This window comes from Diplotaxodon limnothrissa, linkage group LG15 (assembly GCF_057381915.1).
Source record: "Diplotaxodon limnothrissa isolate DT_005_m linkage group LG15, D_limnothrissa_male_GT1.1, whole genome shotgun sequence".
Taxonomy (NCBI): Eukaryota; Metazoa; Chordata; class Actinopteri; order Cichliformes; family Cichlidae; genus Diplotaxodon; species Diplotaxodon limnothrissa.
In genome coordinates, this window is record NC_140610.1 from 22915999 (window position 1) to 22943328 (window position 27330).

Genomic DNA, 27330 nt, shown 5'->3' on the forward strand with positions numbered 1-27330 from the left:
TTCCCACTACAATCGATTCCAGAACAAGCCGAACCGCTGCGCCGCTCAAAGCAAAAACAAAAAAGCAAAAAAACTTTTTCTTTCACTTTCCATTAGACTTTTGATCCCAATCCCAAGAGACTTAAAATCCCAGTGACTAATGGTATTGGCATAATAGCAATATTGATATGGTTTCACTGCATGTGTAGGCAGGGGTGGTAATATATTTACATTCATGCAGTAACACTTTTACAGTGGACATGAAACACTACATATATAAAAGTTAATGGTGCCCTGCTCTAAAAAACTGTCATAGATTTAAAACTGTCTGTGAACCTCTAGGATGTAAATTAGCATTTATAAACACAGTGTTTCATGTCAAATTTAAAATGTTAATGATATAATAAAATCTGTGATTGTGAATTATTTTCAATGTTTAGGAGTGGATTAAAAGATGCATTTAATTTTTGTGACACATCCATTATTAGGATTATTCGGTATTTATAGTGCACTTCTCAACACTGTAACAGGAGTGTATGGTAGCACAAAAGTCTACAGTTACACTTTTTCATTGGCTCTGCGGTTCAGTACGGCTGAGCTGAATAGACTGAAGCCTAAATGGTTTTCCTCCTTCATTATCAATAAAGCCTTTCTCTTATAGCATCTCTGACTGTAGTGTTTTCAGTCACAGAGATCATATTTACATATTAACATATTGAGCCTCATCAGGGGCATCACAAAGATGTTGTTCAAAAGGTGTAATCCAGATACCAACAGGAAACTTGATTACCAAAATACACTTTTCAGCATGCTCCAGCCCACTGCTCTCCTCTCCAAACTGTCATGAGCCGAGGAAGCGTCTGGTGTTTTTCCGCTCTCATCCTGTGTCTACCTGTGTCTGCCCTGGTTCCTCACCTGCCATCCATTGATGACAATGCGCTTAAGCCCAGCGCAGTCGTCTATTCTCTGCCAGTTTGTCAGCTACCTCTTGAGGTAAACAGGCATTGTTGCATCCTGTTTCTGTGTTCATTCACTGTACTTACCTCTAGTTTCCTTGTCAAGTTGCCGCTTTAGTCACCTGCAGCTCAGTTATCTGGATGCTGGTCTCCTTGGTAAGATTCTCTGCATCTCTCTGCAACCCGCTGCATTCTTACACAAGGTTTAAGAGTGTTTCTGGGAATTTTTGACCGTTTTTGAGGTCAGACATTGATGTTTGATGAAAAGTCCTGGCTAAGAGTCTCCACTCTATTTCATCCCAAAGGTGATAAAGCTGAATAGAACATAGAATACAGCTATTCCATGCTTGTTTTACAGCATTGAAAGCACAGGCAGTGGCTATATTGTTATTCTTCATCACTAACTCCCTGAGTCAGGAGTGGGTAATTTGTGGACCTGGTACCTTTGTCAAAGTCACTTATGAAAATAAACAACAATCTAATGTTACTTCTAGACCGTTTTCTGTTGATAGTAGACTTTTCCTCTGTTGAACAGTTTCTTTTATGCTGTGCTCTAAATTTGCTTGAGTGCAGAAATCCAGTTAAATTCACCTATTAAAAAAAAGCAAACATGCACACATTAAATTCAAAGTAAATGCAATTTATCTCTTAGTGTACCTTTAAAATGTGTAAAGGACATTTAGTGTATGATGCATCTGTGTTTCTGACTTTGCTCCGGCCATCATTAGAGGTTAACACCATCAGAGCTCTGCTGCTGTTGCTGTACCCACATCCTCACCAAAACACTTCCCCTTCATTTCTCAGAAGAAAATAATGCAATGAGGAACAAACATGTGTCAGAGCAAAGAAATGCCATCTTAACTTCGTGACTACTCTTAGACATCAACAGCCAATTTCTGTTGAAGTTTTCTCTTCCTCAGCATAAATTCTGAAAACGAAATAAGAACATATCCTGGTGAAAAAGTAATAAGAGCTACAAGTATTTACACAATCGCATTCATCATCTTCTCTTTTTTAAGGCACCAAATACATCACTGTGACAAATGAACTGTTTGGCTGTGGTTAGTTATTCATTTTAAATTTACAGAGTCATTGACAGCCTGGTGTGACCGCTGACCTCTGTAATATTGTTTGCTTCAGATGCTGATTATAAACCACAGAAGATTAAGAATTGAAATTGTCAAAGTAAGGACTCTCTATATTTTTATGAACAGTTACAGTGAGGGTGAGATGATAACCACAGGAAGTCAGAACAGCCTCTCTGCATGAAGCTCTGTTTCAGAGACTGTGACTGTCATTTTTGTGAAAAGCAGGAAGGAGAAAGACAGACAATGACGACTCAGTTCAAATGGATTAAAGTCTTTTCATCAGTTTTACTAATGCTTCAAGTAACAGGTAAGAATACAAATACATTTATAAATGAAATTAGAAAAGTCAAGTTTACACAGTTGATTTGATTTTATCTTCACAGCAGCAGCAGTTGAGTTTATTATCATGGATGAAGGTGAGGTCACTTTGTCATGTGAAAATGTGACAGATGATCAAGATAAATGTGACAGTACTCACTGGCTCTTCAGTAAATCAAACACAGCGACAATAACACTGTTTGAACACGGGAAGATTCACCGAGAGGCCAAAAATAAATCAGACAGACTGAGTGTTACAGCAAAATGTTCTCTGGTTATAAAGAAGCTCACAGCTGAGGATGTTGGTCAGTACACCTGCAGAAGGTTCAACAAATCAAAACAACTAGGTTCAGACTCTGTAGCTGAGCTGTCTGTTGTTAACAGTGAGTATTTCATCATGTTTTCAAATTGTTTGAGCATCAAACTGAAACATTACAATAACTATAATTACAGTGATGATTAGTGTAAATGTTATTCTTGTTCCCTTTATTTTTTCTTTAACAGTAACTGAACATAAGGATGATGACACAATGACATTAAACTGCTCTGTGTCCACATATCAAGAATGCAAATACTACACTGTGAAGTGGCTCTATGGTAACAAAGACCTGAGGATGTCACAGTCTGCCTGCTCAGCCAGTGTGATCTTTACAAGATTTGATCACATTTACACATCCAAGAGTTCTGAGATGTTGAAGTGCCAAGTGACACATGGTGGAGACGGGCAGGAGTTTATCTTCAGGATTCTATCATTTGACCAGGAAATAGGTGAGAATGCAATTAGTTCTTACAGTAACTTCATCTGTTATGAAATGTAAACTGTTCTATGTGATTTTAAGATGTCACTTTGAGGAATATCCTGCAGAGAGGTTGTAATGGGGGCAGAAGGAAAAAGAGAAGTCAGGGTCATGTTGTTATAGATCTACAGCAACATAGATTTTATCTAAACATAACCAGAATCTTCCATTTGATTGCTGAGGGGGCTTTTTGTTGAGAAAAGAACAGAAAACTATATTTAAAGTATTTTAATGTTTTTCATTTTCTTTCCAGGCTGGTGCTGGTGGAGGTTCATCATTGTGGCTGTGGGTGTAGCAACACTCATAACAGCTGCTGTGGTCATCCACATTTGGACAAGAGCAGCAGGTGAGAACATTCACATTTAAATGGGAAGATTTGATAAACCTGGATATTCTCTGTGAAAGCTAAGTTTATTTCCTTCTCTGGTCTTTTTAAGGGAATAAAAGTGCAACTGTATGAAAATGAGGTGAGTTTTTGTTGCATTGTAAATCACATTTTCAGAGGAAAACCAAAATGCATCTGCATGTTTAAATTTCCATATAGGAAGATAATATAAAAAAAGAGCAAACTGAAGCTTCAGGTTCAGTTTTCATGTTAAATTCTTCTATTTATTCAATGCTCATGTTCATTATAGTTTAAATAAATCACATTTTGTACCTAATGGTGTTAATGTAATGTCATGGATGTCTTTACAGTTTATCACTTTTAGTTTGTGCTACATTGATGCCCAAAGATCACAAAAGCTATATCATGTTGAAGTCTAATGTCCAGAGCAGAGATGGGCAGTAACTTGTACTTGTAACGCGTTACTGTAATCTGATTACTTTTTGCAGGTAACGAGTGAAGTAAGGGATTACTATTGCAAAAACGGTAATTAGATTACCGTTACTTTCCCGTAGGAACACTGCGTTACTGCGTTACTAAAACCGTGATTTTTTGCGAGAATGTCTCATGACAGTGACGTAAGCGAGTGCGACGTTCGTGACAACAGCTGTGTGCAGATCAAGAGTGGATCATATATCGAGTGCGGGAGAGAGTATGAGCGTGCAGCGTTTAAAGCGTGGAAGTACCTTATTTTGAGTTTGATTCCATAAAAAGTGACAAAAACATTAGTGTCCGTTGTGCGTGGGAAGGAAACTTCTTTTTAAAGCGAAAAAAACCCTTAAACGTCCAAGCAAGCACTGAGTGCGCTACGACTTAATGGGAAACTCACAGAGAAACTCGCGGATTCTTCCACTGACCGCTGCGGCACACCTGCACCAGGGTAAACCTCTGCCTACCCTACTACTGCTTTATAGGTGAAAATAGAGCAACAGGACCGCTAGTCTTTGACTTTATTTATTTTCTGCTGTGTTTTACTTGCATCTATTTGAAAGAGTGAGTGTAAACACAAATTTATTTTTTTTTTATGTGCTGGAATGTGCAGAAAATAAGTTTAAATGTTAAACAAATTTCTTCCAGTCAGAGAATGTTGCATATAATTTAATTTTTGCTTGATGCATAAAGTTAAAAGGTTAAAACTAATAAAACAAGTTTTAAAAAGAGACTTTTCCATTTGATTACATTTTGTATGATGGATTATGCAGAAAAAGTAGAATTGGGCTGAAAGATCTATCGCTTTATCACCTATTCAGGTTGTAAATCGTGTTTTTAAAAAGTAAGTAAGTAATTAATTACTTTTGAAAATAAGTAATCAGTAAAGTAACTGGATTACTTTTTGGGGGGAGTAATCGGTAATTAGTTACTGATTACTTTTTTCAAGTAACTTGACCAACACTGGTCCAGAGAGTGAATGAGTTTGTCATCATGCTGTATGTCACAGGTATGTAATGATGAAAATTTCGACAGTGAAATATGGAAGTAGAAGATCTGATGGACACTGACTGATCCTTCTGCGTCTGTCAGACTTCAGTAATGTGATGGAAAATGTTAAGATTCTGTGCTTCTCTTTGTTATACAGGCCTAACTGAAATGAACGATGCATCTCAGTGTGTTTGTCTCCATATTATTTCGTAATACAAGATTTGAATTTGAATGCTAATCAATAAAATCAAATCAAAATCAAATCAAATCAAAATACTCAGCTACATGTAATGTTCTGACTGTATTCTGTGGCTGTGGCAGGTAGATAAGGTGTTTCTATAAATGATTCGATTCTTGTTTTTATTCTTAATCTAAAGAAATACATACTGCTGCTGTACTCTGTGTTGTTGTTTGTCTTTGCAACGGCAAATAAAAAACCTCAGAAAATCTGTTTGTGAAGACTGATTTATTTCAAATTAACAGAACAAACTTGTGTCAGTGATTTCTGGGTTTGACTGGGGTCGACAAAGCAGCGACCAATCATTCTAGAAGGCAGCCTTTACAGCCGCACAATATGGGATTTCGAGATTACGTGCACCAGACTGAAGTAACTGGACATTTATAACCTTAGGAAAAACGTACAACACAACACGATATAGTAACTTAAATTAATAATAATAATAATTAATAATTGTATTCTAATTTTTGCATCATAACTTTTGCACTGTCCACTTCCTGCTGTGACAAAACAAATTTCCCACGTGTGGGACTAATAAAGGTTATCTTATCTTATCTTATCTTAAGTATTAATAGTAATAACAGTAATAAAATTGTGAATAAGTGTATGTGTATTGCACATTGTTATTATTGCACATTAATTATTGTTGCACTTTGTTATAATTATAAATATTATTATTGTTATTGTTGTTACTCCCCCCAAAAGAGTCCAGGGAGGTAGCCAATCAGGTCAGCTGTTAGCAATGATTAGGGCTATTGCCCTGCTGTAAAAGCTGTCCTTTAGTCTGTTTGAACGGGACCTCAGCAGCCTGAATCTCCTGCCAGACAGCAGCAGCTTAAACACCCGGTGTGCTGGGTGTGTACAGTCCCGTAGGATGCTGCGTGCCCTCTTGAGACAGCGAGTGCTGTACAGGTCCGGGGAGGTCAGGGAGGGAAGGATGTCCAATTATTTTTGGGGCCATATTAATGACCCTCTGAAGTGCCTTTTTGTGTGCTGTGGTGCAGCTGAAGAACCATACAGAGATGCAATATGTAAGTACACTGTCAATGGAGCAGCGGTAGAAGACGAGCAGCAGCTCCCTCTTCAGGTCCATTGTTCTGAGGATTCTCAGAAAGTGGAGAAACTGTTAGGCCTTCTTTAAAACCACCGAGGTGTTTTAGCTCCATTGGAGGTCTGACTCTATGTCCACACACTCCCCATTGATGCTGACAGGCTGCAGACTTCCTCCTTCAGTGTTAAGGCTGAGGGCTGAGGAAGGATGAGGCCCCACTTTAACTCTCTGTACACGGTCTGACAGGAAGTCTCCGATCCAGCGGCAGGTAGTAGAAGGAAGTCCGATATCCAGCAGTTTAACTATCAGTCTGTCTGTGAGTATCGTATTGAAAGCAGAGCTAAAGTCAACAAAGAGCAGCCTGGCGTAACACCCTGTTGTTCCAGGTCAGAGATGGTGGTGTGGAGCATTGTAGGAATGGCATCTTCAGTTGGTCTGTTAGCTCTGTATGCAAACTGGAGCGGGTCAAGTGTGGGTGGCAGGCAGGACATGATGTGTTGTTGGACCAGTTGCAATGTCACATTGAGGCTGATAATGTTGGTTCTCTTTGGCAGTGGGACAATTGTGGCCGACTTTAGCGAGATGCAGGACTGAGACCATAGCTGGACTGGCCATCGGGCATACCGGGCATTTGCCCGGTGGGCCGCTGGCGCTTTTTTGTTTTTATGGGCCGATGGATTTTTTATTTTTTTTATTTTTAGGAAGGGTATCTATAATGAAAGGTGTTGGATTGGCCAATTGGTCATGATCGACTCTGGGCTGGACCAATTACAGCCGAGGAGGCCGGATGCACCCTCCCCCCTTGTTTAGCAAAGTACCGCATCAAATGCAAGCATTTGCAGCAACGCAAAACGTTCATTCTCCGGTTCCAACACCTTCTTGTTTTTTTCTTTGCCGCACAAAAAAGGAATGTACAAAACAAAAGGAGAACAATGCCGGTCCGTACAAAGACAGACTCGACGAAAAGACAAAGAAAAGATACGAGGAAAAAATCAAAGGAGTGAAAGGGTCAGACCCTTACGAGCACACAGAGTGGACAAAATACGTTAGCGTGCTGCCCAACTTTCACCACGCTCAGATTTATAATCATACGGTTCTTGGAGTGAGTGCACACACTCATGAAGTTTAGTAACTTCAGGTCACTGCAACAAGCCCAGGTACAGTTTACCACCGGATGGGTGCAGGACCTTGAAATGCACCGTGTAGAACGAAAGACCATCGTACGAATCGTACGCAATATTGTGTCAGGACAATTCACTATTTATGCACAATAAACAAAGGAGCATAGCGCGACAATTTCTGTTCAGCGCCAGACTTGCTTGTAACCTATATCACCAATTATGTTAAGAAAAATGACGTATTAACTACTACAAAACTCTGACCTTTGTGGGAATGCTTGGAGCAGACTAACCTGTGAGCTGGAGTGTTCTGAGATGTTATATTTGGTATATCCAGACCATCCGTCGGCTCTTACTTCGGAAACACGGCTGAAAAAATTTCTCTTCAACGATGTAATCCGATAAAAAAAAAACGATCTCTTTACCCGTCGGCTTCCCGTGGCTGTCATGCGACCGGCTATTGCAGTTAATAATACAACAGCTTGTTGCCATTTTCTGTGTTTCTTTTTATCGCTGTGTAACCGAGTTCAATTGAAAGCCTGCGTGCGCTAGTACCTCTTGCCACAAGTTCCCAGAATCCTTTGCGGTTTTACCCCTGAATGACGTCACATTTTCAATCTTTATCCTGGTGGGCCGGTCTCTAGTCAAAATGCCCGGGCCGATTTTTTGTCCCAGTCCAGCCTTGACTGAGACAGTGAAACATTGAAGATCTTAGTGAAGACCCGGGCCAGCTGGTCTGCATATTCTTTTGGAAATCTTCCGGTCACCCCATCTTGACCGGTGGCCTTCCTGGGGTTCACTCCTCGTAACAGGAGTGTATGCAGGGATTAGCAACATGCACATGTGGTCTGACAAACCTAGATGTGGTAGAGGGGTTGCTCTGTAGCCTTTTTGGATGTTGCCGTAGGCTTTATCCAGTGTGTTTTCCCACCTTGTTGCACATTTAATATGCTGTTCAAATCTGGGAAATACTGACCTTAAATCAGCATGGCTGAAGTCCCCAGCTATAATGTACTGCACTGCGAATGAAATGGATAAATCTTCTCAGTGAAATTCTAGGTTTTATCTTTGTTTGGATCAAAACCTTGACTCTGCCCCCCAAGTGGCTCCAGCACATGGCACCATCATGAAGTTTTTTTTTAAATGTGTGTATGGCAGCTTTTGCAATCAGAATTGTGATCTAAATGCATGGTGGTGCCAAACATTTTTTTATACCTTTATTTAATCTTTTTGTGTTATTTCAGATATTACATTATGTGGAATAGAAACAAATAGAAATGCACAACATATACAACTGCTGTACCTGTCAGAGACAAAAAAATCCACACATACAGCAACTGGAACACAAAAAATGAGAAAATACACAAATACATTAATCAAAATTCTTCCTGTAGAGTGTGAGTGAGAGAGAGAGAATTCCTGCTTCCTTGTCACAAATGTACATGATAATGAGGACAGGAAGCTGTGGCGATGCCCCTCAGAAGCCTGGAAGCAGAAAGAGATGGAACCAGGACAAACATGCCATCCGCAGCTCCCAAGAGTAACAAAGATCTGAGGCCACACATCCCAGGGACATCCATGATCCCATTCCAGCAGGAGAAGAATGGAGGCCCCAGATATGAGTCAAGAGTGGGGTCCCAGGACCACCCAGCACAAACCTGCCCCCAACAAGGGCGAAGTCCAGGCCAACCCAAGCCACCAAGGAAGCATACCAACAGCCATGCACCCCACCAACACGCATCTGCATCCCAGGGAGGGGCAAAAGCATCCAGCGCCAAGCGGTGTCCATGTCCCACCTGGGCCAAGACCCAGCAAGCCTAAGACCCACGACTAGCCATGCGCACACAAACACACACAACACTCATTCATTCACTGTCACACACCCACTAGTGGCACACAGAAAGACAAGGACATGTGCACACACAGCCCGTTCTCACTCCCGAGGCATAACATGCCGACGTTTTGTCACGTCCCGCGGCGTTCCTCAGGAACGCGGAAGGAGACCTTCGGCGTTCTTATGGTACGCGGCGGGCTATGGCTGAAATCCAGTGCAATGACGCTCCCGCGGTAATAGACGTTCCAGCCCTGTATTCCAGCCCGAAACCTAACCTTATCTCTAGTGTAACCCAGTAGAGAAAACTGTCTTTTGTTATTTTTTTCTTGTTTTCGTTTTGATTGTATAAATGTATTTTCATTATTTTATATTGAAAAGAAACATTTATTTTGAAAAAAGGAAGTGTGATCCTCTAGCAAACTTTATTTTTCTGTTGTTTCTGATCACAAGGGATAAATGCCTTTTTCATTGGTTGAAGTTGGTTTTAGCCCCGTCTTCCAAAATACCAGACCATCATTCACATGAGCTAGATCTTTTCGCACGTGGAAATAGATGAGACAGGCCACGGATAGCTCGTGCGGAATTTTCTAACATTTTGGTTAGTTGAGCCCATGGGTTTGAAAAGTTAATAATGTGTTAGCTGTTGCTAAAAGCTGTTTCTTCTGTTCATACCGACTCACGAGTGGTAATTTGCTGTTTAAAAACGGTTGAAATGCTGTTTGTGGTAGAATTTGTTTAGCATACTTGAAGGATGATTGGCAAAATGTATTATCTTGCTGGTTATACCTATTAATCACAACTTCATGGTTAAAAAGAGAACAAGAAATTCATTTGTTGTTTTACATGGTTTAAATAATTTCATGTATAACGAGAGATATATTCAAAGCATGCATGTAATGTATTACTGTGGTAATGGGAAAGAAATGTGAAAAGAGATAAAGAATTAAAGCTATAGCAGTGATACAAGAGAAGAAACGGAGCTGGCTGTGTACAATAATGTTAATATTGTTGTGCAGGCTAGGTTTTTTCCCTTGTTCGTGTGGAAGGAATTAAGATTTTGGATTCCGATGGATTCTCTCCGAGCCTGAGCCCGGACTGAACTTTGCAGAGGAACTTACTCTTCTTCCTCGACGGAGACTCCCAAGTGGTAACACACAAACCACAAACGAAAGAGAAAAAGAACTAGACTAAGAATTTTTGACTTGACAAATGACAAAAGACAAAAAGACAATTGAATATTGAGCTCAAACGACTATTTTTGGGGTTATTTTTGTTTTGCCGGCTTATTCTTATTATTGTTACTGTTATTATCACTACTACTGTCAATGTGGAATTTGTGTCTTGTTTATTTCATTTTTGTGCAAAATAATAACCGTTGCTGCTCAAATTCCTGTCTCCAGCCATTTCATTCCATATTTGCCTCGCTTTCTATTGTAGCCCTGCCGAACCTAGCAACTGGTCCGTAGTTTGGCTGTTCTAAACTATTTAAAATGAGTCAGTGGTTACACTAGCCCTAACCATAACCTTATTCCTGACCGTAACCAGGACTTTAATGACGTTAAATAGCGTGTTTGTAAGCGATGTGAAGAAAAAGAGTGAACATGTGTAGATTCAGTCCAGACGGTTCTCATATTTCCTCATTTTTCCGAGGTCGTCATTTAGGAACGTGGTGGGTAGCCGAAAACGTAATATGGTGACGATTTGTCACCTAGCGTAAAATGTTACGCTTTGGGAGTGAGACCGTGTTGGGCACACATTGACCCCCCTCTCCTATGCCGCCCTGAACGAGCAGCAAGGATGAAGCTAAATTGAACCACAAGACCCCCGTGAGTGTGAAATAACCATATAGGAAAATGCCTCCTCCCCCACCACACCCCCCGACACACACACACTTATTGTTGAAGGCGTTATTTGAAGTTGATGTACAGCTACCCATATGGAAAAGATATATATAAATCTTATAAAGTTTGTATCTGTCACGGTCTGCAGAGACAGGCCGTGCGGTGGTGTGTGTAATGGACCCAGGTGCGTGCACAAGTGAGTAGACGGGAGTGAACTTAACAGAAAGCGAGCCTTTATTATGGCTGGAGACAAGGTGTACAAACAAAGCAAGGATAGCGTGACTAGGCTATAACTAAACTGGGAAAACTAATACTGTGACAAACTAAGGAAACTCAGAGACTATGATGTTCGCTGCAAAGACTGACCGGGAAAACATGGAGGTGAGAACAGAGACGACGCGACACAGACTGTATGAAACACAGAGACTAAATACACATGAGGGATGATCAGGGGAAGTGGCCACACATGGGAGCACAGCTGACACACATGAACCTAACGACAGGACAGGAGAAGTGAAACTGAATACACTGACAGTGAATACAGACTTTCAAAGTAAAACAGGAAACATGGAGATTAGACATGACATGAATTAAACATAACCATGCAGACATGACTCATGACAGGTAGACGCACGAACCAGGGAGACTGAGTACAGTGGAGGATGACAGAAGCGACAGCATGAACTTGACAACACAAGACACACAGACATAAACACATGAAGGGCAAGGGAGGCTTAATACAAGGGTAATATAATTACAAATGAGCTGGAATAACTTAATGAACCTAAACAAACAATAAACATCAAAATAGACTAAACACAAAACACTGGGTCGCACGACCCAGGACCATGACAGTATCTGTCTTGTGTGAAACTTGTATGAAAAGCATACAAGAGTAAAAACAGATATAAGATCCCTTGAAAAATTATATAATGAAACTTGTATGTTTTGGATACTTACTAAAACAATATATGAAAGTAATGAGAAAGTGGCCACTTTCATGAGTTAGGTCATATAAGTTTTTACTATTTCTTTTCCATATGGGTAGTGCTTTAACATTTCCACATCCCTTTACCACTACTTCTTTTTCAAGTACACATCATGCTCTGATAGTTCATTTTTGTTCCTCAACACTAACCTGAGTGTTTCAAAATGGTGGGAAACGAGTTCAGTCACACACTCAGTGTGCTAATCCTTTGTGGCTAATGAAAATTAACAAATGGGCTGCTGTCAGTGTGTGTGGGGCCAGTGTGCAGAGGCTTTTCAATGACCCATCGGTCAAAAGTGTGTCGGCCAACTAGACAAATGCTCTGTATGGCAGTTTACAAGTCCAGCCCTGTCCGATGCTTTGTATTGCACTTATGTATGGCTTGGATACTGCTCAGCCATGGAAACCCAGAATATGAAGATCTCAACACACTGTTCTTGACCTTATCTGAAGGCTACATGAAATTTGTAAGTAAGTAGCCATTGTCTCTACCTCTGTACCTCAGTGCGCTGATCCAATGTGTGGCTGAGTTGCTGTCATTCTCAATTACTTCCACTTTGTTATATTAGCACTAACAGCTAACTGTTGAATATTTAGTGGCAAGAAAATTTCACAAATGGAATTGCTGCACAGGTGGCATCCTATGACGGTACCATGATGAAGTTTGTTGCGCTCCTGAGAACGACCCATTCTTTAACAAATGCTTGTAGAAGCAGTCTGCATGGAGGTGATGGATTTTATACACTTGTGGCCATGGAAGTGATCAGAATACCAATAATACAAGGTCTTGAATGATTAGGCCCCATTGTACCTTAATGACCTTATAATACCATATGACCACATTACAGCACTTTGCTCTCAGACTGCAGGCTTACTTGTGGTACCTAGAGTATTAAAAAGGAGAATGTGAGGCAGAGATTTAGCTTTCAGGGCCCTCTTCTGTGAAACCAGCTCACAGTTTGGATTCAGGACACAGATACCCTCTCTATGTATAAGATTAGGCTTAAAACTTTCCATTTTGATAATGCATATAGTTAGGGCTGAATCAAGTGACCCTGAATCCTCCCTTAGTATGCTTGTCCATAGGAGGTCATATGATTGTTGAGATTTCTCTGCTTCTTGTAGACCAAGTTAGCTAAACAACCTGAAACTTCTTTAGAACCCAGATCACCCATCACACTGAACTCATCTTTATTTCTTCTGATCCTTTGAAATTGTCACGAGTACATCAATTATGCGCCTTTGATGCTCCACACACACCTCTACTTCTAGGACATTGGTGGCTCAAAGAACAAAACCCCATTAAACTGGTAGCTTAATAAGTGTTTGGGCTGGAGTCTCTTCTGTAATGAACACTAACCAGCAGGGGAAGCTATGGAAACTCAGTCATGGCTACTAGTATCCTTTACCTCTGTTGTCGTATACTTGAGCTCTTGCAGAGGAAAAAAAAAGAAAGTATTTTCCAAACCAAAGCAAAGCAAAGGATGGCTTCTGAGCCTGTGTTGGATCTTGTGCATAAATGTGTGCATTCACTCCACTCTGCCTGCCTGGTTCATTCAGGTTGGCTTACCTGTTCTTTGTTGCTTTAGATTATCCATCCATCCATCCATCTTCATCCGCTTTGTCCGGGACCGGGTCGCGGGGGCAGCAGCCTAAGCAAAGAGGCCCAGACCTCCCTCTCCCCAGCCACCTCCTCCAGCTTATCCGGGGGAATACCAAGGCGTTCCCAGGCCAGTCGAGAGATATAATCTCTCCAGCGTGTCCTGGGTCTGCCCCGGGGCCTCCTCCCGGTGGGACATGCCTGGAACACCTCACCCAGGAGGCCCTGTAAGCCGTCTCATCACTGTTGGTGATAAGACCCACCACTGTAGTGTCGTCCGCAAACTTCACAATGATGTTGGAGTTGTTAGTGGCTGTGCATTCTTACCTGTTACTTGAAGCATTAGTAAAACTGATGAAAAGAATTTAATCCATTTGAACTGAGTCGTCATTGTCTGTCTTTCTCCTTCCTGCTTTTCACAAAAATGACAGTCACAGTCTCTGAAACAGAGCTTCATGTAGAGGCTGTTCTGACTTCCTGTGGTTATCATCTCACCACCTCACTGTAACTGTTAAAACGTTCAGAGTCCTTTCCCTGAAAATTCTAATTCATAGCATTCTGTTGTTTCTAATAACTACATGAACCAAAGAAAATTAGAGGTCAAAGGTCACACCAGACTGTCAAAAACCCTGCAAATTTAAAATGAGTGTGTAGCTCATTTGTGACGTGTTTGATACCTTAAAAAAGGAGAAGATGATGAATGCAATTGTGTAAGTACTTACTGCTCTTTTTTTTCCTGAGAACTGAAGGGGAAGTGTTTTGGTGAGAATGTGGGCACAACAGCAGCAGAGCTCTGATGGTGTTATCCTCTAATGATGGCCAAACATCTGTGAGAAACACAGATCTGCCACAAACTGAATGTCCTCTAGACATTTTAAAAGTACACCAAGAGATAATTTGCATTTGCTTTGAATTTTACCAATATTTGTATATTTGCTGATTTTCTTTTCTTTTACAGATGAATTTGAGTGGATTTCCTATTTCAAACTAATATACAGCACAGCTTAAAAGAAGCTGTTTGACAGAGTGAAAGTCTACAATCAACAAAAGTGAAACTGATAATATGATGATAATGAAAGTTATAACAGTGTTAGCACACAATGTCCAAAAACAAAGTAGAAGTTTGTTTATTTTAATAAAACACTAAGTCCATATATGTGAATTAGCAAAAGTCATGACACCAAAGCAAGAGCAGTACTCACTCACAAGAGCAGGGCATAGAAGATCAGAGTTAACAGAGTTTATTTGCAAAGATTTAATCTAAAGCATGGGTGCATGGGAGTTTGCCCAACCAGTCTACATGTGTTTTGTGGACTTGGAGAAGGCATTCGACCGTGTCCCTCGGGGTGTCCTGTGGGAGGTGTTGCGGGAATATGGGGTGTCTGGCTCATTGCTACGGGCCATTCGATCCCTATACAACCGTTGCAAGAGCTTGGTTCGCATTGCCGGCAATAAGTCGGACTCGTTCCCGGTGGGTGATGGGCTCCGCCAGGGCTGCCCTTTGTCTCCGGTTCTGTTCATAATTTTTATGGACAGGATTTCTAGGCGCAGCCAAGTGGCGGAGGGCTTTCGCTTTGGTGGCCTCAGAATCTCATCTCTGATTTTTGCAGATGATGTGGTTCTGTTGGCTTCATCGGGTGAGGGCCTCCAGCTCGCACTGGAACGGTTCGCAGCCGAGTGTGAAGCAGCGGGAATGAGGATCAGCACCTCCAAATCTGAGGCCATGGTTCTCAGCCGGAAAAGGGTGGAGTGCCCACTCCGGGTCGGGGATGAGTTCCTGCCCCAAGTGGAGGAGTTCAAGTATCTCGGGGTCTTGTTCGCGAGTGATGGGAGAAGGGAGCCGGAGATCGACAGACGGATTGGGGCTGCAGCTGCAGTAATGCGGACGCTGCACCGGTCCGTCGTGGTGAAGAGGGAGCTGAGTGTAAAAGCGAAGCTCTCAATTTACCGGTCGATCTACGTCCCTACCCTCACCTATGGCCACGAGCTGTGGGTAGTGACCGAAAGGACGAGATCGCGGATACAAGCGGCAGGAATGAGCTTCCTCCGAAGGGTGGCTGGCCTCTCCCTTAGAGATAGGGTGAGAAGTTCGGCCATCCGGGAGGGGCTCAGAGTAGAGCAGCTGCTGCTCCACATCGAAAGGAGCCAGCTGAGGTGGTTCGGGCATCTGACAAGGATGCCCCCTGGACCGGTCAGCGCCCTGACCCACTGGTGTCAAGACAACCATCTCACCCTTAACGTCGCAAAGACAAAGGAGTTGATAGTGGACTTCCGGAGGTGCAGAGAAGTACACACCCCCATCACCATCAGCGGCGCTGCTGTGGAGAGAGTGAGCAGCTTCCGGTTCCTTGGAGTACATCTGGCTGAGGATCTTACGTGGTCAGTACACACAAACAAAACAGTGAAGAAGGCGCAGCAGCGCCTCTTCTTTCTCAGGAGACTGAAAAGATTCGGCATGAGCCCCCGCATCCTCAGGACCTTCTATCACTGTGCCATTGAGAGCATCCTCACTGGATGCATCACCACCTGGTATGGCAACAGCACCGCCTACAACTGCAAAGCTCTCCAGCGAGTAGTGCGGTGCTCTGAACGGATAATTGGAGGTGAGCTTCCCTCCCTCCAAGACATCTACAGGAAGCGGTGCCTGAGGAAAGCGGGGAGGATCATCAAGGACTCCAGTCACCCCAGCCATAAACTGTTCAGACTACTTCCATCAGGAAGGAGGTTCTGCAGCATCCGGTCCCGTACCAGCAGACTGCGAGACAGCTTCTTCCATCAGGCCATCAGACTGCTGAACACTTCATAGACACCTCAGCTTCACTACTGGAACTTCAACATTATGCACTCCATACTGTACAGTAATGCCACTGTTTTGCACATATTCAACTCTGTATATTTTTATATTTTTATATATTTTATTTTATTATTGTTTACTATTTAATTTGTAAAAATGTGTATACACACACACACCCACACACACACACCACACACACACACACACGCAGGAAAACATTTAGTATGCACATCCAGAAATGCATACACTATTATATATTGTACATATATTTATTAGTTTCAGGTTGGCCATTCTTGTATATAAAAGTATATGCTTTGTGTAATTTAAGTGATCTAGTAGCTCTGCTTTGGAAGTTCAGTTCATGCTAGAAATGTGTCTTGGAGTTTGTACGTGTTTTGTCTCTAGGGACCACCGCATATATTTATATATAAACATATATAAATAAAACCACTTTTTTTTACGTTAGTAATTCCTTTTGTGCATAATTTTATAATATTGTTAATAATAAATTAATTAAAGCAACAAAACAACCTGAAGAGCCGGTTCGGAGCCGAAAGAGCCGGCTCTTTTTAGTGAGCCGAACCGAAAGAGCCGGATCTCTAAAAAGAGCCGGAAATCCCATCACTAGTATGTCACAGGTATGTAATGATGAAAATTTTGACAGTGAAATATGGAAGTAGAAGATCTGATGGACACTGACTGATCCTTCTGCGTCTGTCAGACTTCAGTAATGTGATGGAAAATGTTAAGATTCTGTGCTTCTCTTTGTTATACGGGCCTAACTGAAATGAACGATGCATCTCAGTGTGTTTGTCTCCATATTATTTTGTAATACAAGACATACTCAGCTACATGTAATGTTCTGACTGTATTCTGTGGCTGTGGCAGGTAGATAAGGTGTTTCTATAAATGATTCGATTCTTGTTTTTATTCTTAATCTAAAGAAATACATACTTGCTGCTGTACTCTGTGTTGTTGTTTGTCTTTGCAACGGCAAATAAAAAACCTCAGAAAATCTGTTTGTGAAGACTGATTTATTTCAAATTAACAGAACAAACTTGTGTCAGTGATTTCTGGGTTTGACTGGGGTCGACAAAGCAGCGACCAATCATTCTAGAAGGCAGCCTTTACAGCCGCACAATATGGGATTTCGAGATTACGTGCACCAGACTGAAGTAACTGGACATTTATAACCTTAGGAAAAACGTACAACACAACACGATATAGTAACTTAAATTAATAAGTGTTAACAGTAATAATAGTAATAAAATTATGAATAAGTGTATGTGTATTGCACATTGTCATTATTGCACATTAATTATTGTTGCACTTTGTTATAATTATAAATATTATTATTGTTATTGTATTCATGTGCACACATTGACCCCCCCCCCCCTCCTATGCCGCCCTGAACGAGCAGCAAGGATGAAGCCAAAGTGAACCACAAGACCCCCGTGAGTGTGAAATAACCATATAGGAAAATGCCTCCTCCCCCACACCCTGACACACACATAATTATTGTTGAAGGCGTTATTTGAAGTTGATGTACAGCTAGTGCTTTAACATTTCCACATCCCTTTACCACTACTTCTTTTTCAAGTACACATCAAGCTCTGACAGTTAATTTTTGTTCCTCAACACTAACCTGAGTGTTTCAAAATGGTGGGAAACCAGTTCAGTCACACACTCAGCGTGCTATAGTGATGGGTCGTTCGCGAACGAAATGGCTCTTAGAGTCTGGTCTTTGACGTGAACGACGCGAGCCGGCTCCTTATCGCGAGCCATCACGTCTTTTTGTTTTCATATTTTAATTTATATTTAATTGTGTTGTGGTTTGCAGTGTTTTGTGTTGTTTCACTTTAAATTTGTAAAACGAAAAAGCTGAAAATTTAAATAGTTAAAAGTTGAAATGTGAATAGTTGATTTTTGTATTATATGTTTTATTTATGACATTTTATGTGGAGTGAATAAATAAAAGTATATTTATGGTGGCCCCTAGAGACAAAGCACATACAAACTTCAAATCACGTACAAACTCTGAAGCACGGACAAACCCTCAAGCACGTACAAACTCCAAAACACGTAAAAACACGTACAAACTCCAAAACACGTAAAAACACGTACAAACTCCAAAACACGTAAAAACGTACAAACTCCGAAGCACGTAAAAACTCAGAAGCATTAAAAAACTCAAAACACGTACAAAAGACAACAGAAGTGCTCCAGGATGCTGGGCGCAGTGTTGATGTTGTTACCTAGTGGCTACACAAGCCAGCAAGTACCAACGACCGGATTTGGTGTGTGGTAGTAACGGGTAAAGCAAGGCAAGGCAAGTTTATTTGTATAGCACAATTCAACAACAAGGTGATTCAAAGTGCTTTACAGAGACATTAGAAACAAGAACAAATAAAAAGCAGGATTTAAAATTGATTAAAACAAGCAAATAAACTAACTAACTAATTAACAAACAAACAAACAAAACAGTATATAAAATCAAAACAGATAAAATCAGAACAGTAGATAAAATCAGTAGTTAAATGTAAGTTTTGAAATTTAAGCTTAAAAGTGTGGATTTGGTGCTTTATTCAAATGCAGCTGAGAACAGGTGAGTCTTCAACCTGGATTTAAATAAACTGAGTGTTTCAGCTGATCTGAGGCTTTCTGGGAGTTTGTTCCAGATATAAGGAGCATAAAAGCTGAATGCAGCTTCTCCATGTCTGGTTCTGACTCTGGGAACTGATAAAAGACCGGATCCAGATGACCTGAGGGATCTGGAAGGTTCATACTGGGTCAGGAGGTCATTGATGTATTTTGGTCCTAAACCATTCAGAGCTTTATAGACCAGCATCAGAACTTTAAAGTCTATCCTCTGACGGACAGGCAGCCAGTGTAAAGACCTCAGAGCTGGACTGATGTGGTCCACTTTTTTGGTCTTAGTGAGGACTCGAGCAGCAGAGTTCTGAATGAGCTGTAGTTGTCTGACTGATTTTTTAGGTAGACCTGTAAAGATGCTGTTACAGTAATCAAGCCTACTAAAGATGAATGCATGGACTAGTTTTTCCAGGTCCTGTTGAGACATCAGATCTTTTATCCTTGAAATATTCTTGAGGTGATAGTAAGCTGACTTTGTTATTGTCTTAATGTGTTTTTCTAAGTTTAGGTCTGCATCCATCACTACACCCAAATTTCTCGCCTGGTTTGTGGTTTTTAGATGTATAGATTGAAGTTCTCTGGTGACCTGTAATCGTTTTTCTTTGGTGCCAAAGACTATTACCTCAGTTTTGTTTTTGTTTAGCTGGAGAAAATTGTGGCACAACCAGTCATTGATTTCCTCAATGCATTTACCAAGAGCCTGTACAGGGCCTCGGTCTCCTGGTGACATTGTGATATATATTTGTGTGTCATCTGCATAGCTGTGATAGTTTATTTTGTTGTTCTTTATAATCTGTGCCAGTGGGAGCATGTAAATGTTAAACAGAAGGGGTCCCAAGATGGAACCTTGGGGAACTCCACATGTGATACTTGTCTGCTCAGATGTGAAGTTACCTATTGATACAAAGTATTTCCTGTTTTCTAAGTATGTTTTGAACCAGTTTAGTACAGTTCCTGAAAGACCTGTCCAGTTCTCCAGTCGTTTGAGTAATATGTTGTGGTCAACTGTATCAAATGCTGCACTGAGATCCAGTAAAACTAGGACTGACATTTTTCCACTGTCTGTATTCAGACATATGTCATTAAACACTTTGGTCAGAGCGGTTTCAGTGCTGTGGTTCTGTCTAAAACCTGACTGGAAGGCATCGTAGCAATTATTCTGTTTTAAGAAGTAACTGAGCTGTTGAGAAACTGCTTTTTCAATGATCTTACTTAAAAATGGGAGATTTGAGATCGGCCTGTAGTTGTTCATTTGTGTCTTGTCTAGATTGTCCTTTTTCAGTATAGGTTTGATTACAGCATTTTTTAGTGATTCTGGAAACACACCTGATAATAAAGAAAAGTTGACGATCTGTAACAGGTCTGACTCTAAAGTCTTTGAGACCTTTTTGAAAAAACTTGTTGGCGGGACATCTAAACAGCAGGAGGAGGAGTTCAGTTTACCTAAGATGTCCTCCAGGTCTTTGCTGTTAATAGGTTGAAACTGTTTCATGGTGTTTAAACAGTTTTTTGGTGGACACAGTACATATCCTGGATCTGCTGTTGATGTACCAATTGCTTGTCTAATTTTTTGGATTTTTTCTGTGAAGAATTTGGCAAAGTCATTGCAGGCCATGGTCGAATGAAGTTCAGCTGCCACTGACACAGGAGGGTTTGTTAGCCTGTCAACTGTAGAAAATAAGACCCGAGCATTATGGCTGTTTTTAGTGATGATGTCAGAGAAGTAGGACCTCCTTGCATTCCTCAGTTGTAAATTATAATTGTGAAGTTTCTCTTTATAAATGTCATAATGAACCTGGAGGTTTGTTTTTCTCCATCTGCGCTCAGCTTTCCTACACTCTCTTTTTTCATTTTTCACCAGTGTGGAGTTTCTCCATGGAGACTTTTTCCTTCCAGAGATAACCTTCACCTTAATGGGAGCAATAGTGTCCATTACATTTAACATGTTAGCATTGAAGCTATTGACGAGCTCATTGACTGACCCTCTGGACAGGTCAGGTGTTAATGGGAAGACCTGGTTAAAAATTGCACTACTGTGTTCAGTTATACACCGTTTTGTGATCACTGTTGTTGATATATTTGTGTGGGCTGAGATTTTACTTTCAAAGAAAACACAGTAATGATCAGATAAGCCCACATCAGACACAGTAACCTTTGAAATGCTCAGGCCTTTGGAGATCAGTAGGTCAAGAGTGTGTCCTCTATTATGTGTGGCCTCTGTTACATGCTGAGTCAGCCCAAAGTTGCCCAGAGTGTTACTCAGGTCTTTAGTCCCTTTGTCCTGAGGGTTGTCCACATGAATGTTAAAATCCCCAACAATAATTACACAGTCAAAATCAACACAGATCACAGACAGCAGTTCACTGAGGTCATTAAAAAAGTCTGTGCAGTATTTGGGAGGCCTGTAAACATTAAGAAACACAACTTTGGATGGGGCCTTCAGCTGTAAAGCCACATATTCAAAAGACTGAAAACTTCCAGGAGATAGCTGCTTACATTGAAATGATTCATTAAATAAGACAGCAACCCCCCCTCCTCTCCTGCTCACCCTGGCCTCACTGATAAAACTGTAGTTAGGAGGGGTCGTCTCGATGAGAACAGCTCCACTGTTACTTTGGTCCAACCAAGTTTCAGTTAAAAACATAAAATCAAGGCTGTGCTCAGTGATTAAATCATTAATTAAAATGTTTTCCCAGCTAAAGATCTAACGTTTAATAAAGCCAACTTAAGTGTTTTAGAGGTATTACTTGTCCCCTCGTGTTTGGGAGCAGTCTGTGGCACACAAGGTATGTTTACTATGTTTAAAGATCTTTTAGAGTGCAGCTCTCTGTGTTTTGACCAGGCCACATGTCTCCTGTCACCTAAAAGTACAGAAATTTTAAAACCTTCTAGTAAACAGGGTCCCAGCTTCTCCTGGGAAAAGTCACCACTGCCATAATCCTCACAGCCCGGACCCTTCACACATCACACATCAGACTGCGGAGACAGGGCATGAAGAGGAACTAAGGGGGGCGAGGCTGGGCAATGTGACTTCGATTGCTCTGTTGAGGGTGGGGCTCAATGGCGAACCTTTGGCCGCTCTGGTGGGGGGTTTATGGGGGACAAAAAGGGATTGGGACGGGGGGTAGATCTGAGCCCAGCATTGACCCGCTCCATCATCTCCTCAGTGAATTTCAGGTGTGGGGAGGAGGGAGAAAGGGAGGGGGAGGAGGGTGATGGCCTGTCAGGGGTTTGGGGGACTGGGGAAGGTCGTGGTCCCTTGTCCTGGTCGTTGGTGTTGTTGAGAGAGTTGGAGGCAAATAGGGACCCCTCTTCTTGCCTTAGATGTCTCTCCTTTCTGAGGCTCTTCCTCAGATGCCATGGATGTCTCTCCTTTCTGAGGCTCTTCCCGGGTGGGGGCAAATGGAGCTCCTCCTCAAGGTTTCTGCTGGGCTTTGTCTGTTCTTGGAGTACTGTTTGTTCCTCTTTATGAGATAACTCCTCGTTTATCTCAGCCTTGGCACCAAGCACAGATGGATGACGTATGGAATAAAACAAGTTGGAGGTGAACAGTTTCACCCCTGACTTGTTAAAATTAAATCCATTTGTTTTGAACAGATGCCTGCGTTCCCAAAAAATATTAAAGTTGTCGATAAAATGCACTGAGTGGTCAGCACATGCTGATATAAGCCATTAATTCAGTGTAAACAACCTGCTGAATCTCTCGTCTCCTCTTCTGATGGGCGGTACAGGTCCACTGATGAATACAGCTGCATTCAGAGAGTTTACAGTATTTAGTAATCCAGTAAAGTCCCGTTTCAGAACCTCTGACTGTTGTTTGGACACATTGTTTGACCCTGTATGCAGAACAATGTTTGTCACAGTTGGATATTCATCTGCAATTTGAAGAATTCTCTCCTTCAGGTTGTTGACCATATCCTTAGGAAAGCAGAGGACTTTAGTGTTCTTACCGCACATCCTTTGTACATCCTTTACGGCAGAGTCACCCACAATCAGAGTTTCAGGCCTAGCCTTTAGCTTTCCCTGTGGTCTTTTGCTATTCAACAGATTTTCAGACCTTACTTTGCTGCTTTTAGATGGATGGTTGTCCGATATAGATCCAGGGTCCTTTGATAGTGGAGCAAATCTGTTCTGCAGTTTCACATTCAGTTGTTTTGGAGGTTTGTTGTTATTCTTCCTATTCACGGTTGTCCAGTCCTGTTTCCTCCCGTATACAGGGGTAGAAGAGCTTCTCTGTCTCGTAGGAAGTGAAGGCCAGTCGGTTTCAGAGATTTCAGCTCGCTGTGCCCTGCCTGTGATACGTCCTCCCCCTTCCAGGAGACATGATTTATGTCTTGGTTTTGCACCAAGACAGTCCAAGGGGGGATTATCACTTGGGGATTTATAATAATGCACAGAGTCTACTTTCTTGGTCATGTTATCTGTGCTCCTTAGCTGTGTACTAGCTTGCTCATCGCCATTGTTTTGAATCAAAGGCAAGGTTGTTTCATTTCCACACAGTCCATTTACCTCCACGTTTACTTCTAAGCGATGAATTTTTGTCTCCAGTACTGCAATCTTCTGCAGGAGGCTGTGGTAGTCATCTGTGGAGAGGGAAGGCATCTTGTTGCTAGTTAGCCTAGCGGTTAGCCCCTTTCCAGGCTATTGAGGCTGCTCGGTGCCCAGACGCTGTAATCAGGCTTCAGCTGTGTCTAGGCCACAGACACACGGAGCGCTGAGGATAAGGTAACTATAAAAATGTTGCTGTTTCTGTTAAGAACACTTTAGTCCTAATGATCTATTAGTGTCCAGAAGCTATCGCAGGTAAGCTCATAAGGAAAAAAGGGAAAAAAATCAGCATAAAAATCAATAGAATCAATAAAAGAAGCAAAGCATTAAAGAGCAAAGAGATGAAGCGTCCACACTCACAAAAGGGGAGGAGCACCAAAAATGCTCCTCCCCTTTTGTGAGTGTGGGAGGGTAAATGAACTTTTTTTTAAATTATTTGAATATATATGAATGCTTGTGTATAAATACACAAACAACACACATATGCTTTCAATTGTGTCATTTAAGTGATCTAGTAGCTCTGCTTTGGAAGTTCAGTTCATGCTAGAAATGTGTTTTGGAGTTTGTACGTGTTTTGTCTCTAGGGGCCACCGCATATATTTATATATAAACATATATAAATAAAACCACTTTTTTTACGTTAATAATTCCTTTTGTGGACATGCGGTCATGTCCGGTTAGGGGCTCTGTTGGCTCTCAGGTGACTGTTTCCTCGTGACTACGTGCAGCGGGGCTAGGGGAGGGTCTGTGCTGACGGACATGGGTTACTGACCTGGTAGCCTAGCTGCCCCTGGGTGGGTCCGGGATGGGCGTGAGGTTCTGGGGGCGCTCCGTCTCTGGGCTGGGGCCCTGGCCGGGCCTCGGGGGCTTGGGTCCTGGTTGCCGGGGTTGTGGGCGGGTGGGTGCATGGGGGCCCGGCCCTGGCGCAGGGTGCCGCCGGTGCGTCGAGCCACCTGGGGGGCTCTTCAACTGGTGGGGGAGATTGTCACATCTTGCAGGAGCTTTCCTCTCTTCAGGAACTCTCTCTGCAGGAGGGGGAGATACAAGAGAGGTGGAGGAAGATCTCAGGCTGGGCGTCTATTGTCATATGTAGTCTGGAAGATGAGTGGATGGTGGAGTGGGTGCAGTTTTCTCTGTGGTGGGGTTGGGTGGACTGTCCCGGGCTCTGTGGGGCCGGGAGGCGCTGCTGCACTGGGCCCCGGTCTGGATGGGCCTGGGCCCCCTTTCCCTGGCGGGTCGCGGAGTATGGGGGTGCCTACTGGGGTCAGCGGGGGAGCTGGCCCCAGGGAGGGGTCACTTTCCCCTCCCTTCCTTCCCTCCCCATCTCCAGCTACCTCCTTCTTCCCGCTTCACCACAACCACCCACACATGCAGGGTCTTGGAGTAGGGGTATGTCACCAGGGTGCAGAGGAGGCACCCCCCCCTGTCCCCTTCTGGCTGCCTCTCTCTCAATTTTATCCCACAACTTAGACATTCACATTACTCACACTCTCATTACACATACATATAGGATCTTGGGGGTGGGCACGATGCACAGACTCCAATAGACCATCAGGGTGTACACCTCACCCCTGGCGTCGTTGCCCACCTCTCAATTTTAAATACACATAGACATTGAGGGCTAGCAGGAGGGACCATGCCCTTACCTGCTGCTCTCTGGCAGGTAGCTCCATGCCCTCCTGGGTTTTAATTGCACCTTAGAACACACATGCATCAACACTACAATGAGCGGGTGGAGGGAGGTTTGGAGTCTTCTCTCACCCCCATTCTCTCCGGCCTGCTGGAGCGGGGGGGCTAGGAGGAGGAGTTGGCCGTCCGACTGCGGTCTGGAGTGTGGGGCCTCCCTGCTGCTGCGGAGTCGGGGCGGTCTGCCTCTCCCCACCGCAGGGAAAAGGGTAACACCACCTGGGTCTGGGTGCAGTTCCCCCCTCCAGGGGCAAGGGTACCTAGACCCGGTTCGTAGAGTACGCTTGGGGAGTGTGATCGTGTGTACAGCGTTTCTTTATGTCTGTCTCCACGTTGGTTGAGTGTGGAGTAAGTGCATATGAGAGCATGAGGGTGGGAATGGATGTTTGTATCTGTGTGTGCCTGTATGTCTGTGTCTATATGTCAGGTTGGGTATCAGACGCCACCTCTCTGGGGACATCTCAGGCCCTCCAAGGTTTGGAGGCCTATCTCCCCCCACCACCACTTCCCCTGCCAGTGGCGGACTCCCTCAGACATCGGTGCGTTGGTGGTTCTTTGTGTCTGGGGATGGGCGTCCAGGTACACACTGGCTCACTCCTTGGCGGCTCGCTCGGGCCACTTCGGAGGTGGGGTGCCCTGGGCCTGGGGCTCGGTCACTCAGGCACAGCTGGCTGCCGGCGGAGCTCACGGGCGCGTCACTGCAACTCCCCCTGGCTTCTGCTCCGCGACTGCTGGGTGAGCCCTCATCTGGGACTCTCCTCAGCTCTTTCTGGGACAGTGGCGCGGCTGCCCCTCTGTTGGTCTTCCTTGGTCTCTTGTGTTCTGGGGGCCTCTGGATGTCTGGAGTTTTCATCTCCTCCATACCTGCTTCATGCCCTGGAGGACGGGACTGTGGCCCCCCCACACCCTCTAGCAGATCATTACATGAAGGAACCTTTTAAAAAAACAAGCGCATCCATGCTCACAGGTGTACACATGGGTGATCACACCCACAAACTACACCCTTTTTGGCTCCTACCTCAAAGCACACTGTGTTCTGTTGATCTTATGTGCTGCACAATAATGTTTAATATTTAGTATTTACTGTCATATTCCCATATATCATTGTTGTGTTGTTTATTCTATTACTCTTGTTCTCTTCTGCTTGTTTTCTTTTTTCTTTCTCAGCAGGTGATCCAGGTGATCGATATATGCATTTTTTTTCTCTTTTTTTTCCTTTTTTTTCCCCTGCCCATTCTGTTGGTTTTTGTTTTTTGCCCTTCTCCCCCGTCCCTCTTCTCAGCTGTTTCTCTTTCCCTGTTTCTCTTTCCCCTTCTTTCCCCCAGTCAAGTCTGTCCCGTATTCAACAAGTGAAAATAAAATAAACAATAAAAGGTGAATCAAATGGACCATTATGGCAAGGCTGGGATGGTCAATTTGGTAAAGTAAAGCCATTGGGCATCTTTCTTTGCCTTTAGACAATAATTCTGATGGCAAAAGAGCCAAACGGGACAGGGAAAAAAAAAAAAAAGTAATTCCTTTATGCATAATTTTATATTATTGTTAACAATAAATTAATTAAAGCAACAAAACAACCTGAAGAGCCGGCTCTTTTTAGTGAGCCGAACCGAAAGAGCCGGATCTCTAAAAAGAGCCGGAAATCCCATCACTAGTGTGCTAATCCTTTATGGCTCAGATATGTGGCAAACATTAGAGGGTCAAACCTCCAGAGCTGCTGTATTCTCAACAAACACTTCCCACTGACAAAAAGTATGGCAGTGGTGCTGACCACCCTTCAAACCTGGGCGATGAAATTATTATTTGATAATCTCATCGCCCACCTAAGGAACAGTTTCATCAAGAGTCTCTCAGAGGACATACAGTGTAATACCTATATTGAATTTGCTGATTTTTTTTGCCTCCATGTTTATTAAAAAGACAAAACATAAACATTTTCAAACTGACTGTAACTAAATTGAAAAAGAATCGGGGTTAATACTTCCCATTCTGCGCCAGTGCACGGAGGCTTTTCATTGACCCATCGGTCAAAAGTGTGTCG

General features: G+C 42.7%; 1 protein-coding gene across 1 annotated transcript; it reads left to right on the top strand.

The window, feature by feature from the left end:
* The first annotated feature begins 2200 nt into the window (after positions 1–2200).
* On the top strand, positions 2201–6321 carry LOC146617535 (uncharacterized). The gene is made up of 5 exons (XM_085373480.1): positions 2201–2330; positions 2407–2724; positions 2846–3133; positions 3392–3484; positions 6185–6321. The coding sequence occupies exons 1-5, from the start codon at positions 2201–2203 to the stop codon at positions 6319–6321; spliced, it is 966 nt and encodes a 321-aa protein (XP_085229606.1).
* The last annotated feature ends 21009 nt before the right edge of the window (positions 6322–27330 follow it).